The sequence below is a fragment of the Zonotrichia leucophrys genome, chromosome 3 (genome assembly GCF_028769735.1).
Source record: "Zonotrichia leucophrys gambelii isolate GWCS_2022_RI chromosome 3, RI_Zleu_2.0, whole genome shotgun sequence".
Classification (NCBI taxonomy): Eukaryota; Metazoa; Chordata; class Aves; order Passeriformes; family Passerellidae; genus Zonotrichia; species Zonotrichia leucophrys.
This window is the reverse complement of record NC_088172.1, coordinates 112,349,289-112,363,971: the sequence shown is the minus strand read 5'-3', so window position 1 is coordinate 112,363,971 and position 14,683 is coordinate 112,349,289. Positions and strand designations below refer to the sequence as shown.

At 53.3% G+C, this 14,683-nt stretch overlaps 1 protein-coding gene across 2 annotated transcripts in view; it reads left to right on the top strand.

The window, feature by feature from the left end:
* SELENOI (selenoprotein I) overlaps positions 1 to 13,772 on the top strand; it is a 31,217-nt gene extending 17,445 nt beyond the window's left edge. The window contains exons 4-10 of one of the 2 annotated variants that reach the window (XM_064710000.1): positions 960 to 1,034; positions 2,335 to 2,597; positions 4,785 to 4,893; positions 6,337 to 6,385; positions 6,779 to 6,959; positions 7,868 to 8,050; positions 9,735 to 13,772. In XM_064710000.1, the coding sequence (XP_064566070.1) occupies positions 960 to 1,034; positions 2,335 to 2,597; positions 4,785 to 4,893; positions 6,337 to 6,385; positions 6,779 to 6,959; positions 7,868 to 8,050; positions 9,735 to 9,851 (977 nt within the window). In that variant the 3' untranslated portion in view covers positions 9,852 to 13,772. The remainder of the gene's footprint in view (positions 1 to 959; positions 1,035 to 2,334; positions 2,598 to 4,784; positions 4,894 to 6,336; positions 6,386 to 6,778; positions 6,960 to 7,867; positions 8,051 to 9,734) is intronic. The other variant, XM_064710001.1, reaches the window with a different exon arrangement.
* The last annotated feature ends 911 nt before the right edge of the window (positions 13,773 to 14,683 follow it).

Genomic DNA, 14,683 nt, shown 5'->3' with positions numbered 1-14,683 from the left:
TTGGATGGCTTTGCAGATGTGATGCCCTCCCTCCCTTTGCTGCTGGAAGGGCACCATCCTGCTGCCCTGAGGAAACAGGAGGTGGCATTTCAGGGGATCACTGTTCCCCCAGAGACCTCCCTGTGCCCTCCTGCCTCTTTCTGCCCTTCTCTTTGGGCTCCCTGATTGCAGCCTACCATGATATCCATTAGGAAATAAATATTAACAGAGGAGAAAGGTGCTGGACAAGAAGAATGGGCTGTTACTCTGCTTCTACCACAACCAACACAGTGTGGGTATTAATCAGCATGCTGAAAGTCCCAAATTAGGTTTTATTTTGCATAGTAGCTTGAATCTGGATTGTGTTCACGTTCATTCCATTTTTCTCATGATACAAAATAAAACATTGTCCATCAGAGGAGAAATTGAAGGTGTGATCCCAGGACATTCACAAAGCCTTGCTGCACGAGTGTGGGTATGGGGTGAGGTGCAGCCAGCTCTGCTGGCTCGCTGCCTGAGCCGTGCTGGAGGAGGTGGAGGTGCTGGTAGGGAAGAGCTCGGTTTCCATTGGCAGGATGGGACTGGAGACTGGGCGGGGAATCCTGGCATGTTCCTGCGGGGGCAGGGAGTTGCCACATCAAAGAGGCTCCACTTGATGCTCTGTGAGCCAGTGACTGACTGAGGAGTGTCCTCTGCACACACTTCCACACAGCCTGCAGTGGCACTGCAGAACTGGCCCCAGTTCTCAGATCCCATGATTTTAGAGAGCTGGGAACAAAGGGCAAATATATCCTGAAAGGCAAAGTCCTCACTGACCTGGTTTCATGAGCTGATATGGGGCAGCTCTGCCATCACATCCTGCAAAGCTCACATCCCAGATTCACTGTTTGAGTCCTCGTGGCTGTGCTTTTTGGGCCAAAATAAACCCTCAGGAAGCACATCCTGAACTGTCCTGACTCTGGTCTGTCTGATCCCTGCAGCTCCTGATCACCAGCACGTTCCCAATGGTGTGTGGATCGTGGTGGGGCTCCTCAACTTCATGGCCTACACGTTAGGTAAGAGTTTTCAGGGTCACCCACTCATGCTGTGAGTGTGTTCCCTCTCTCCCCATGGGAAGTGTTATATTGTGTGCTCCCAGCAGTTTCTGGGAGCTGCTTTGCAATGTGGAGATAAGGAAGTTGTCTCTGAGCATCTGATGGGAAAGGAGGATACTGGAACTGACTTTGAGATGAACTTTGAAACTCTGTCTTGGGTCTGCTCTAAATAATCAGAGAATCCCAGAATGGTTTGGGTTGGAAAGGACCTGCAAAATCCTCTGGTTCTACCCCCTGCTATGGGCAGGGACACTTTCCACTATCCCAAATGTGGGAAATGAATTTGTAGAGAATTCTTAAAGTCTCATAAAGGTTCACCTAGTATGTATTTGTTTGTAAACAAACAAAACACGCCTATGTAAACATGCCGAATCCAACACCAGGTTGCTCCAACCCCCATCCAGGCTGGCCTTGGACACTTCCAGGGATCCAGGGGCAGTCACAACTTCTCTGGCCAACCTGTGCCAAGGCCTCACAGCCAAGAATTCCTTCCCAATATCCCACCCAAATTTCCCCTTTTCCACTTTGAAGCCATTCCCTGTGTCCTGTTCCTCCATCCCTTGTCCCAAGTCCCTCTCCAGCTCTCTTGGACCTCCTTTAGGCACAGGAAGAGGCTGCTCTAAGGAATGTAAAGAAAATATAAGGAAATAAATATAATCTCATCAGACTGTTCCATTTCCAGCCTCCCATGGAGCAGGGGATGGGGAGTCCACTCACTGACTGAGGGTGGAGGTGGGGAAAGCTGCTGTTCCCTGGCCCATTGCTTTGTGTGGAGTGTCCAGGAGAGCTCCATGTGTAGGAATGTGCCCCCTGTTGAGGGAGTGACTAAATTATTCTTTATCTGCTTAAAAAGGCAAAAAGCCCAGAAGTTTCTCTCCCAGTTTGGTACAAAAGACACCTCATAGGACCTTTTGGACTTCCACTCAAGCCTGGTGCTGTCTGATTAGACAGAGGCCAAGAGGTCCCACCTAGGTAATTCACTAGAAAAAGAAGAGAACAAAGGAAATGATCACTTTTGTGGGGTATTTTAGCAGCAGCAAGAACCTCTTGCCCCTGGCTTGGGTTTTTCTCCATAAGAGCTTTGTTATTTTGCCTTTTATTAAACAGTTTTCTGTTTCCAACACTACCTCAGAAGCCATCCTGCTAATTTTATGCCGTTCTGGGTAGCTGAGCTATCTCAGGTGTGATATATTTCTCTGAGAGCTCCTAAGCCCTGGCTCAAAGACTAACACATCATCCATTTTCCTCTCCCTCTTCCCAGATGGTGTTGATGGGAAGCAGGCACGCCGGACCAACTCCAGCACCCCCCTGGGAGAGCTCTTTGACCACGGCCTGGACAGCTGGGCCTGCGTGTACTTTGTGGTCACCGTGTACTCCACCTTCGGCCGGGGCTCCACCGGCGTCAGCGTCTTCGTGCTCTACCTCCTGCTGTGGGTGGTCTTGTTTTCCTTCATCCTCTCCCACTGGGAGAAGTATAACACAGGGATTCTCTTCCTGCCCTGGGGATATGACATCAGCCAGGTGGTGAGTTGACGCCCTGAGAAGGTGCTGGGTGCAGTGCTGCCCACTGAGGGGTGTTCTGCTGTGGATCCAAAGCATTGTCAATCATGGAGTCAGTCCATGGACAGGGACTCTCCATGACAAACAAGGCTTGAAGGATGGACATGGCCTTGGCTCCCCTCTCCCTGCTTCCTGCATGTTCTGCCCACTGGAGTGGTTGCTTTATGTAGTTCCCTACGTGGTAGCAGTGTGGGTAAAGCCTGGAAGCTTGGGATGCCTTTTGGCACTAGCAGGATCTTGCTCAAAACTTCAGCAGAGGTAATTGGCTTGTTAATTGCTGTTCCTGAAGCAAAGATCCCTGGGGAGGTGCCCCTCCAGACCATGGTCACTGGGCAGTGGGTGTTGAGACTGATGGTGATGGACCCCTTGGGGTGTTGGTGTGTCCATCCCTCCTTAGGGAATTCTCTGCAGGGAGCTCTTCCTGAGGAGAACTGGGAGCTGGGGATGAGGCAGCTCACCTGGGTTGCTGGCAGTGCCTTCCTCCAGCCCAGGCTGCTCCAAGCTTTGTCCAGCCTGGCCTTGGACATTTCCAGGGATGAGGGAGCCACAGCTTCTCTGAGCTTCCACCCTCATTGTAAAAAAGCTTCTTCCTTTTTCCTCATTAGCTTACGTCCATTTATTTATCCTCTGGTTTGTCAGATGCTGGGTGGGAAATGCACCGAGTTGGAAGGAGAGTTCAATTAATGCAGCTGCATTAATTGGAATAATCATTTCTCCTACTACAAGCAGACCAGAGCTGGGCCCTGACTGTACTCTGATCCTTTCTCCCAAAATGTTGCTTAACCCAGGTCTTGGAGCTGCCTGCTGGAGAAAGGCAGGGGTGGAGGGCAGAGCAGCGTGTTCCACCCAGCTTCAGGGGACTATTAAAGCTGAAATAGCCCTGGTGAGCTTCTCCTGTAATCCAGCAGCTGATGGATAAGGAAGAGTCCCTGAATGACCCCTCCAGGGTCACTGCAACTTGTGTAAAACCTGTGCTGTGGTCACCTCGAGAGTTCAAGGCTGTGCTGGGGCATCTCTGCTGCAGCTCCTGCTCATGTCCTCCTCATGGAATCAGTGAGGTTGGAAAAACCCTCTGAGACCATCGAGTCCAGCCTTGTCCTCAGCACTGCCAAGGCCACCACTGGCCCATGGCCCCAAGTGCCACTTCCACGTGGTTTTTATATTCCTCCAGGGATGTGACTCCACCACCTCCCTGGGCAGCCCCTGCCAAGGCCTGAGCACCCTTTCCATGCAGAAATTCCTCCTGACGTCCACCCTGAGCCTGCCCTGGCCCAGCCTGAGGCCATTTCCCCTTGTCCTGTCCCTGTTCCCTGGCTGTCCCCTCCTGGCAGGGACTTGTGCAGAGCCACAAGGTCCCCCCTGAGCCTCCTTTTCTCCAGGCTGAGCCCCTTCCCAGCTCCCTCAGCCTCTCCTGGGGCTCCATTCCCTTCCAGCTCCTCAGCCCCCCTGGGCTCCATTCCCTGCAGCACCCTCAGCCTCTCCTGGGCTCCATCCTTCCAGCTCCCTCAGCCCCCTGGGCCATTTCCCTTCCTTCCCTCAGTTCCCTGGGCTCCATTCCTTCCCAGCTCCCTCAGGCCCTCCTGGGCCCTCCATGCCCTTCCCAGCTCCCTCAGCCCCTCCTGGGGCTCCATTCCCTTCCCAGCTCCCTCAGCCCCTCCTGGGGCTCCATTCCCTTCCCAGCTCCCTCAGCCTCTCCTGGGGCTCCATTCCCTTCCCAGCTCCCTCAGCCTCTCCTGGGGCTCCATTCCCTTCCCAGCTCCCTCAGCCCCTCCTGGGGCTCCATTCCCTTCCCAGCTCCGTTCCCTTCCCAGCTCCAGCCCCTCCAGGTCTCTCCTGTCAGGAGGCCCCAGAGCTGCCCCCAGCACTGGAGGTGCCCCAGCAGTGCCAGCACAGGGCATGGGCACTGCCCAATTCAATCCCTGCTCAGCAGCTCGCCCTTCCTACACCTGGTAATGTGGGATATTTGTGGATTTGCTTTATTTTTCTCCTTCCTGCTGGTGGGTAGGACTGAACATGTCATAGCTTAGAGCTGCCTTTCCCTGGAGCTGCCTGGCACACGTGTGGTGCTGCCAGCCCAGGTGCTGCCAGCCAGGTGCTGCCAGACTTGCCCATCTCATTTCTCACCCCTGCTTGTCCTGTGCTTTCTTTCAGACCATTTCAATTGTCTACATAGTGACAGCCTTTGTGGGAGTTGAGGCCTGGTATGCACCTTTCCTGTTTAATTTCTTATATAGAGACCTATTCACTGCAATGATTATTGGTAAGAAACTCCATGTTGAAGCCTGTCTTTTAAACTTCACCTTTTTCCCAAACCCCTGCTAATGACCTGCTAACACTGCTCTGTTTGCTGCCCCCGGGCTGTTGTTGAAGTGACTAATTGAGGGTGTTCTCACAGCCTGAAAATCTTTCCCAGGATTTCAAAACAGGGTTGTCTCCTGCAGAGTTATTTTGGAGAACTTAACTCTGCTCTGCCTGGGCTGACTTCACTCCAGCCAAGCTTAGTTAGTCCTCAGTGAGAGCCTGGGGGTAAAACCAGTGTGGTAAACCCAGAGTTTCCAGGGCATAAAGCCCAATGTGCAGGGGGTGGTGGGACCTGGCTCTCAGTGGAGCCTCCCCAGCCTTGGGCTGGTTTGGAGGGGTCAGGACACTTTTGTTTTGCTGCTCTGGGGCTCCCTCTCACCGCAGAGCCCAAACACAGCGTGGGAGGGAGGTTGCAGCCATGGAGGTGGGTGGGAGCTCTGCTGTTTGGGGATCCTGCCCTCCATCCACCCACCTGAACATTACATCATCATAATAATAATAATAATAAAATTGAAATAAAGGCCCAGCCTCGCTCTCCTGTGATCAGTCAAAATAAGCCACTGCAAAGGGTAGAGCTGAGCTGATGTTGTTCAATGCCATTGCCTAAATCACAAGTTCTGCTCAGTTTATTTTCTGTTTCCCTTCAGGTGTTCTTTGTAATTGCTTAATTTTGAGTTAATTGGTGTGTTAAATGTACTTGCACTTTTATCAGGTAGATGTTCCCAGCTTTCCTTTGACAGCTGTGACTTGACATGAATAATGAATGTGCTTTTCCTATATGAGAAATGGAGCCCAGTTCCCACACGGGGGAGAGGAGCTGGGTTATTAAAGCAGGAATATTTCCAGCTCTGTTCACATGCCTTCTGCTGGATAAACAGGGAAGGAGTTGTGCTGGAATATCATGGATAATGTTGATGGTTCTGATTTAGGTCAGGATTTTTCAGTTATTTGGGTGCTTTGTATCATTTATCCAGTTAAATGACAACTTTTTGGCAACGTGGCCTCTGGAAATGTCTGCACACAGCCAGAGAAACAGCAAATTGTCTTTCTTGTGAAAACTTTTGTGCCCAGCCATGTCATTTGAAGAGTGTGCACTCGTGTCTCATTAGAGTTGTATTATAATTAAGCTTTGTCACTGTTTAAAGCACAAAACCCGAGCTCCTTAATGCAGCCCTTTCAAATGGAAATGTCTTCAACTTACAGCAGACTTTAACTTTTAATTACAGCTCTTGGGCCAGACTTGAGAGCAGCTTCTTCCAAATGTGCTGAGCTATTCCTGGGGCACCAGGAGCTATTTTTGGTGCAGGGAATTTAAAGCAGAGCCCAGCCAGAGCCTCCTGTTCGGGGTGCATGGGGTGTCCCCTGTGCCCTGGGGCACTAACGTGGCACTTTTCTCTTCCAGCCTGTGCCCTCACTGTGACCCTGCCCATGAGCCTGTACAACTTCTACAAGTGAGTTTTGTAGAATCCCAGCAGGGTTTGGGTGGGAAGGGGGTGGAAAATTCATCCAGTGCCACCCCCCTGCCATGGGCAGGGACAGCTCCCACTGTCCCAGGGTGCTTCAGGCTCTGTCCAGCCTGGCCTTGGGCACTGCCAGGGATCCAGGGGCAGCCCCAGCTGCTCTGGGCACCCTGTGCCAGGGTCTCACCACCCTCACAACCAAGAATTCCTAATTCCCAACATCCCATCCATCCCTGCCCTTTGTCAGTGGGAAATTATTCCCCCTTGTCCTATCACTCCAGTCCCTCTGCAGCTTTCCTGGAGCCCCTTGAGGTACTTACTGCAGGCAGCACCAGGGATTTCTCAGTCATTCCATGCATTTTCCTTTCTTTGCTTGTGTTTCAGGGCCTACAAAAACAACACCTTGAAGCACCACTCTGTGTATGAAATCCTGCTGCCCCTGGTGTCCCCGGTGTTGCTGTTCCTGCTCTGCACCACCTGGATCTTCCTGTCCCCCACTGACATCCTGGAGGTCCAGCCCAGGCTCTTCTATTTCATGGTTGGAACAGCCTTTGCCAACATCTCTGTAAGAGCTTCTGCTTTATGCTTGGGGGACTGGAGAATTGGTTAAATTGAGTTTTCACATGTGCTGTGAGCAGCAAAGTGCTGATGGGAAAGGAGTTCCTGCCTCTTTTTGGGGATAAACTTAAAATGGGAAGGCTACATTTTTGGTCAAAATTTAATTTAGCTGCCTAGTGGTAGAATAATGGGAATGTTAAGGTTGGAAAAGCCCTCTGAGACCACTGAGTCCAATTGTCCCCCAGCACTGGCAAGGTCACCCCTGCTCCTGGTGCCACATCTAGGGGGTTTTAAAATCCCTCCAGGGATGGGACTCCACCACTGCCTTTTCCAATGTTTAACAACCCCTTCCATGCAGAAATTCCTCCTGGTGTCCAACCTGAGCCTGCCCTGGCCCAGCCTGAGGCCATTTCCCCTTGTCCTGTCCCTGTCCCCTGGCTGTCCCCTCCTGTCAGGGACTTGTGCAGAGCCACAAGGTCCCCCCTGAGCCTCCTTTTCTCCAGGCTGAGCCCCTTCCCAGCTCCCTCAGCCCCTCCTGGGGCTCCATTCCCTTCCCAGCTCCCTCAGCCTCTCCTGGGGCTCCATTCCCTTCCCAGCTCCCTCAGCCTCTCCTGGGGCTCCATTCCCTTCCCAGCTCCCTCAGCCTCTCTGGCTCCATTCCCTTCCAGCTCCCTCAGCTCTCCTGGGCTCCATTCCTTCCAGCTCGTTCCCTTCCCTGGACACGCTCCAGCCCCTCCAGGTCTCTCCTGGCAGGAGGGGCCCAGAGCTGCCCCCAGCACTGGAGGTGCCCCTGCAGTGCCAGCACAGGGGACAGTGTCACAGATCACACAAGTGACCATCCCCTCTGCTCTGGGGACAAACATCTGTTGCTCCCAGAGCCCACAGCAGGCTCAGGCTCTGTCCCTGTCCCCTCAGTGCCAGCTGATCGTGTGCCAGATGAGCAGCACACGGTGCCAGCCCCTCAACTGGATGCTGCTGCCCATCGCGGCCGTGCTGCTCCTGGTGGTGTCTGGGCTGGCTCCAGGCAGTGAAACGCTCCTGCTGTACCTGCTGACAGCCTTCCTCACCCTGGCACACATCCACTACGGAGTGGTCGTGGTAGGTGACACCTCCTGGGGCTGGGCTGTGGCTGGGAGTGCTGCTGCTTGGGGCAGGGAGTGCTCTGTGTGAAACTGGGAATATGGCTGGGAATGGTTCTGTGAGCTTGTGGGATTTGGGGTGGATTCCTTGTGAGAGGCTTGGGGAGGTTGCATGGAGTTGAAAGGAACTGCACAGGATGTGGCAGGGGCTGTCTTTCCCCTGGGGTGTGTCAGATGAGTGGAAAACCAAGCACAAAATCCTGGAATTTGGGCTGGGAGGGATCTCAGAGCCCATCCAGTGCCACCCCTGCCATGGCAGGGACACATTCCACTGTTCCAGGGTGCTCCAACCCCAGTGTCCAGCCTGGCCTGGGACACTGTCAGGAGTCCAGGGACAGCTACAGCTGCTCTGGATCCATCCCAGCCCCTCCCCACCCTGCCAGGGAACAATTCCTAATTGCCAATATCCCATCCAGCCCTGCCCTCTGGCAGTGGGAGCCATTCCCTGGCTCCTGTCCCTCCATGCCTTGTCCCCAGTCCCTCTGCAGCTCTCCTGGAGCCCCTTCAGGCCCTGCCAGGGGCTCTGAATCTCCCACTGAGGTCTCCAAGGTGCTGAGAGAGCCAGGCTGGAGTGGGGATTTTGCTGCTGGGGGAAGTGGGAACACAGCAGCTCCAGGGCCTCCCTTCCTCCTGTCCATCTGTGCACAGATCCAGGGATTGGTTTCCTCCTCCTTGTTTGGATTAACAGAGAGAACAAACTTGGAGAAGCCCAGAGTCCCACTGGGAAGCTGCTGAGGAAGGAGGACAAGGGGCCTCGTGTCCCAGCTGAAGTGGGGACACCCTCCTTGGGAAGCCCCTTCCCCTGGGAGCCCCAGTTCCACCCCAGAGCCCATGGAGTCGTGTCCCAGCTGTAATTACAGCCAAGGAGTAATAGCCAGGTTGCCTTGTCTTTCCAATTAGTGTAATGAGGCTTCTGGGCAAGAAGGATTTGAATTACTAAGAAGCTTAAATAAATTTGGTCTTGGAATCACAGCTGGAGATGGGGCTGAGCTGGTGGTGTAATCCTCCTGCCCATGCCCTCCTGGGAGATTCCCAGTGCTCTGCTCCCTCTTTCCCTCCCTCTGCCTTTCCAAGGGCCCATCTGTGCCAGCTCCTCTTCACTTTGAGCTGAAGAGTCTTTAAAGGCTTTGGGATTGGGGCTTAATCCCAAACTGCTCTGAATTTGGGGAGAATGATTAGGATTAAAGCCTCTGCCCTGACTGTGTCAAGCTCAGCCTCCTTTTGCAGGAAGTAAATTATCCAGCTCTGACTTTGAATGGATTCAGGAATATTTTATAGAGATATCTGAGATGATCAAATGAATTTAAACAGAATAATGAAGGAGGAGGGTAAAATCCTGCAGGTCTGGGCTCAACATTCCCAACTTCTGCCCTTGGGGAAAAGGGGAGGGGAAAAGCAGAGGGTGAGCCTGCTCCCAGGTGTTGTTTGGGAAGGTTGGGAAGGGAGCAGGGCTGTTCTCTGAGGAACCAGTGCCTGGGATAGGGATGGGGCTGGGCAGGGGTGGGCTGGGCACAGTGGCTGGCAGGGGCTTGGTGGGAACAAGGAGCAGGTCTGGGGCTCTGCCTGCTCTGCTGCTCATGCCTGGGAGCCGGGATAACCCCCCGGGATCCAGGATAACCCAATCCCGTGTCTGCCTTCCCCAGGTGAGCCAGCTGAGCCGGCACTTCAACATCCGGCCCTTCTCCCTACGGAAGCCCACTCCGGACTGACTGGGAGCAGAGGAGGAGAAAATCGGCCTGCGGGCTGCAGAAGGACTGTAAATACCTGCTGCAAATACCTGTAAATACTTCAGCCATCACCACAGATCAAACTATCCTCTGGACAGGGCCAAGGACACGCGGGATCCGCTGCAGCCGGGGCGGGGCCGGGCCGGGGCGGCTCCTGCTGCTCTTCCATCCCTGCAAGCTTCGGGTTTTGGGTGGAGCTGGAGGAGGAGGAGCCTTTTCAGGTCGCTGTTACTGTACCTTAGACCAGCTGAATGTTCCCAGAGAAGCCTCTGACTCCGGCCCTTGCTCAGGGAAAGCTGCTTGGGGATGCAAAGGCTTTACCTGAGCAAAGCATCTTGGCCTGACACCAAAAGCAACGCAGCTGATTCCTCCAAGGGCAGGGGGACATCCTGGTGGTGGGAGTAGTTCCTGGCTGTCCCCTGTGCTGCTGTCTGGACAGCCCCTGTGCTGGGCTGGTACTTTGGGAGCAGATGGTGACAGTTCTCCCACATTCTGTCCTGCCTTCCTGCTTTTGGGCAAACACTTGCTAGCACCTTTGTTGTCTTTTTCTTTTTTTTTTTTTAAGGGGAGGAAAAAAGACACTCAAAGCTTGTGGTTCAATCCTAAATGGGGGGCTTGGAAAATCAGGGCTCAATTTCCCATAGGAGTGAGAATGTGGCTTCTGCACGTTGTGTGGTACCTGGGACCACATTTAACACATTCCTGAGTGTCCATGTGTGTTCCCAGTCTGGGAATGGGGTCTGGGCTATGGAAGGTGTCTGAGACTACAGAGCCAAGCTCTCCTCATTCCTGCCATCATGGATTTGCTGTCATGGGTTGGCTCTGTGGGTCCTTTCCTGCTGCCTGAGCCCCTTTTCCACAGCCAGGAACAGCCTGGCCCTTCCCAACTGCAATTCCACCGCTGGGAGAAGCACCTGAAGCCCTGTGTTGGTCGTGTGTGCACCTTCAGGATGCTCCCAGGGGTGGGGAACCTTTCAGATCTCCCTCTCTTTGTCCCCAGCACCCGCGTGTCTCATCCAGGCATCTCTTCGTTTACTGTCCACTTGTCAGAGATGTGTTTGCGTTGATTTTATTTTTTAATTTGTTTTTATAATTGACTTCTTCGAGTGGGGTGGTGAAGACTGAATGCTGATTTTCTTTCCTGTTGGCTTGATTCAATGAAGACCTGTGCTTGAATGAAGAGTGTAGCTTAAACCCAGGCTCTGGAAAGGCTGCATCCGGAAGAGAACAAGCACAGCCAATCGTGCAGGTGGAACTACCATGGGAACAAATTCCTTCAGACACTGATTGTTGTGCAACGTGGGGCATCTGACAGCTTGGTCAGAGCAATTTCCTTCTGCAGGGGAAGCCTCTTCCTGCTCTGGGAAGCCTTCAACGTGTAACTGCTATTTAATGCTTTTTCTTTTGGAAATGGAATCACTGTCATGCCAAGACTGGAAGCCCTGAGGTTGAGCTCGTGACTTCACGGGTTGCTTGGGCAGCCCCTGGTCAGCCCTTGGTCAGTCTTGGTCACCCCTGGTCAGCCCCTGGTCACAGTGCAGCCTGTGAGGAGCAAACTGGGCCCTTCCCAGGGCTGCCATCCCTCGTGGGAGGCTCTGGATCTCACGTGTCCCTACGGCTGTGGCAGGGCTGGGAGAGGGGGCTGATGGCTTTTGGAGTTTATTTAATAAAGTAGCTTCCTCCAATCCATTTTACTCATGTTGTACAGAAAAAAAAAAACAAACCCTCCATGGATAAATGACTTGGGCTGCACCTGAGTTTTTGAATCCTGCTATTTAATGAAATAGAATTATGGAGATAAATTCAAGTCCTGCTCGCACAGGAATAAGAGGGAATCTTCAGCTGGGACACAGCTTCCTGTGGGACTTGTTCAGATAGCAGAGCTGGGCTGGCAACACTGAAAAATGTGTATGTTGGATGATTTTCTGTCTAGTTTTGTGTTTGCCCAAGCAGAGAAGAACTGAGCTGTTCCCTCAGGCTTCCAGCTGAACTCTGGGCTCCCAAACCTGGCACTTGCCTTGTCCTGTCTCTTCCCATGGCCATCACTGGCCCCTGGGGACTGGGATGCTGCTGAGGATGGGAGGAGTTGTCTGAGCTTAAGTCTTGGTGTATAGGAAGAACATCCCTCTCCAAAACTGGAACTGCTTCCTCTGCACAGGCTTTATCTTGGGGGAGTTCTGGCTCTTTGGTGCCTTAATTTATTGCACCTTGAAAGTAGAAAAAAAAATCTCCTTAAATCAGCACTGGGGTTTGGGCTGGCTTGTGCCTGGTGGGGACAGGGATGGGGCAGAGCCCATCCCAGTGCCCAGGCAACTGCTGGGGAGGGGGGGTTCTCCTTTGCTCTTAGAAATCCAGGGATTTCTGCCCCTGGATTCTGAGAGGGGAATAGAAACAAAGAGACCAAACCTTGTGTGACAGTTGAGAACCAACTCTGCTATTGCCCACCATGGGTTTGGGTGTTAAGTATTAAAGTGTTCCTGGGTAACAGCCCCTGAGGGGGATGTTTGTGCTGGTGGTCACTGGCTGGGCTCTGTCCTTGCCATGGGCTGTGCTCCTGGGGATGGAGAGGGCAGGCCCTGGCTCCTCAGCTCCTCCTGCCTGGTGCCCCAGAGCTGAGCTGTGTTGTCTCTTCTTCCAGGGATAGGTTGCTCCAAGCCTGGAACCCTTCCAGGGATCCAGGGGCAGCCACAGCTGCTCTGGGCACCCTGTGCCAGGGCCTGCCCACCCTGCCAGGGCACAATTCCTAATTCCCAATATCCCATCCAGCCCTGCCCTCTGGCAGTGGGAGCCATTCCCTGGGTCCTGTCCCTCTCTCCAGCTCTCCTGGAGGCCCTGGTTGGTCACAGCTGCCTCTCCTCATATCCCCCTGCCCCAAGGCTTTGCCAGAGCTGGGAGCAGTGCACTGGAAGTGGGAGCTCCCAAGGCTCTGGGAACATCTTTAAGCTCCTTAAACAGAGCTGGCCTGGTGTCACCTTCTGGCCTGTCAAGGATCTGCAGCTGGGAGTCAGAGCTGGTTTGGTCCAGTGAGGGCCCTGAACTCTTCCCTGAGAGCATCCATGCCTGCTTCTGACCGAGCTGGAAAGTCCTTAGGGAAGGGGTGCTTTTGGGAAACCAGCCTTGGCTCCTCCTGGTTTTGCCCACCTCTACCTCTGAGCTGTGTCAGAGCAGTGGCTGAGGTGACACAGAGGCTGCTCTTGGTGGGACAAGGACAGGACAAGGGGAAATGGCCTCAAGCTGTGCCAGGGGAGGTTCAGGTTGGATATTGGGAACAATTCCTTCATGGAAAGGGCTGTCCATCCCTGGCACAGCTGTGCAGGGCAGGGGTGGAGCCCCCATCCTTGGAGGGATTTAAAAGCCCTGTAGATGTGGCACCAGGGGACATGGGACAGCACTTTGGCCTTGGTTGTGCTGGGAATGGTTGGACTTGATGGGCTCAGAGGGCTTTTCCAACCCCAGTGATTCCATGGTGACAATGGGAGCTATGCTGATCTTTTTGCTTATGGAAAAGACCCTCTGGCCCATCCAGGTGTGGTCAGACCTGGCTGGAGAAACCCCCAGACTGGTCTCCAAGGAATTGGCTGGGCCATCCATCCCTGCCCCAGGAGCAGAAGTTTTTGGGCTAATTTGCCTCAGCCCAGAGCACCCACAGAGCCCATTTGGTCAGAGCTGGTTGGAGACCTCAAAATCTGCCCCCATCCCTCCCTGCCAGCAGGGACAGTTCCTGCTCCTGTCCCTTGGGCTGAAGGGGACACTGGTGCTGGCAGTGGCCCCCAGTGAGGTGCTGTGATCCCAGGGGCCCCGATGGCTTTCCCAGAGTCCAGAGTCTGGGGGTTCAGGTACTGCAGTGGGTGTGAATTCCAGTCTGTTCAATGCTACTGCTGAAATATTTATTGTGTTTAAGCCAAACAGAAAACTAATAAAGTTCAGTAAAGAATAAAATTTTCCACACCTTTTACTGGTGTTTGTCTTTTTTTTTCTGCCGAACGTGGTGAAGAGGAAAAGGTGGAGCGGGGAATGGGCTGGAGGGCAGTGAGCAGAGATGGATTCAGCAAGTGGCAGAGTGATTTGTGTGGGAAGGGATGCTCAGGGCCAGCTCATTCCATGGGCAGGGACACCTTCCACTGTCCCAGGTGGCTCCAACCCCAATGTCCAGCCTGGCCTTGGGCACTGCCAGGGATCCAGGGTGGGCACCCTGTGCCAGGGCCTGCCCACCCTCACAGGGAACAATTCCTCATTCCCAAGATCCCATCCAGCCCTGCCCTCTGGCACTGGGAGCCATTCCCTGGCTCTGTCCCTCCATCCCTGTCCCCAGTCCCTCTGCAGCTCTCCTGGAGCCCCTTCAGGCCCTGCCAGGGGCTCTGAGCTCTCCCTGGATCCTTCTCCCATCCAGGTGAGCACCCCCAGCTCTCCCAGCCTGGCTCCATGGCAGAGGAGCTCCAGCTCTCAGAACACATCTGCAGGGTGTGAGGGAACAGCTGGGCTGGGGAGCAGCACAAGGGACACAGGTGACAGCAGTGACAGGGTGTGAAGGTCCCACGAGCAGCAGAGCAGGCTGCAGACTGGGGGCCAGTGAAGCATGGACAGACAACTCTTCAACTAATTAAAGTTGAAAAGAAGTAATAAATAAACACTAATAATTAGTGATAAATAATATTATTATTAGTCATTAATTAATAGTATTATTAATAATAAAATAATTAATACATTGTATTTATTACAGCGCTGGATGCATGTGGAATCGTTTCCAAACCCATGCATGAGGAGTTGCAGACTCCTGCTCTCTCTACAGAAAAGGTTTTACACATCCAAGATGTTTCTAAGGATGCATAATACATAATCATTATGCTTTGTAATATAATCAGCTG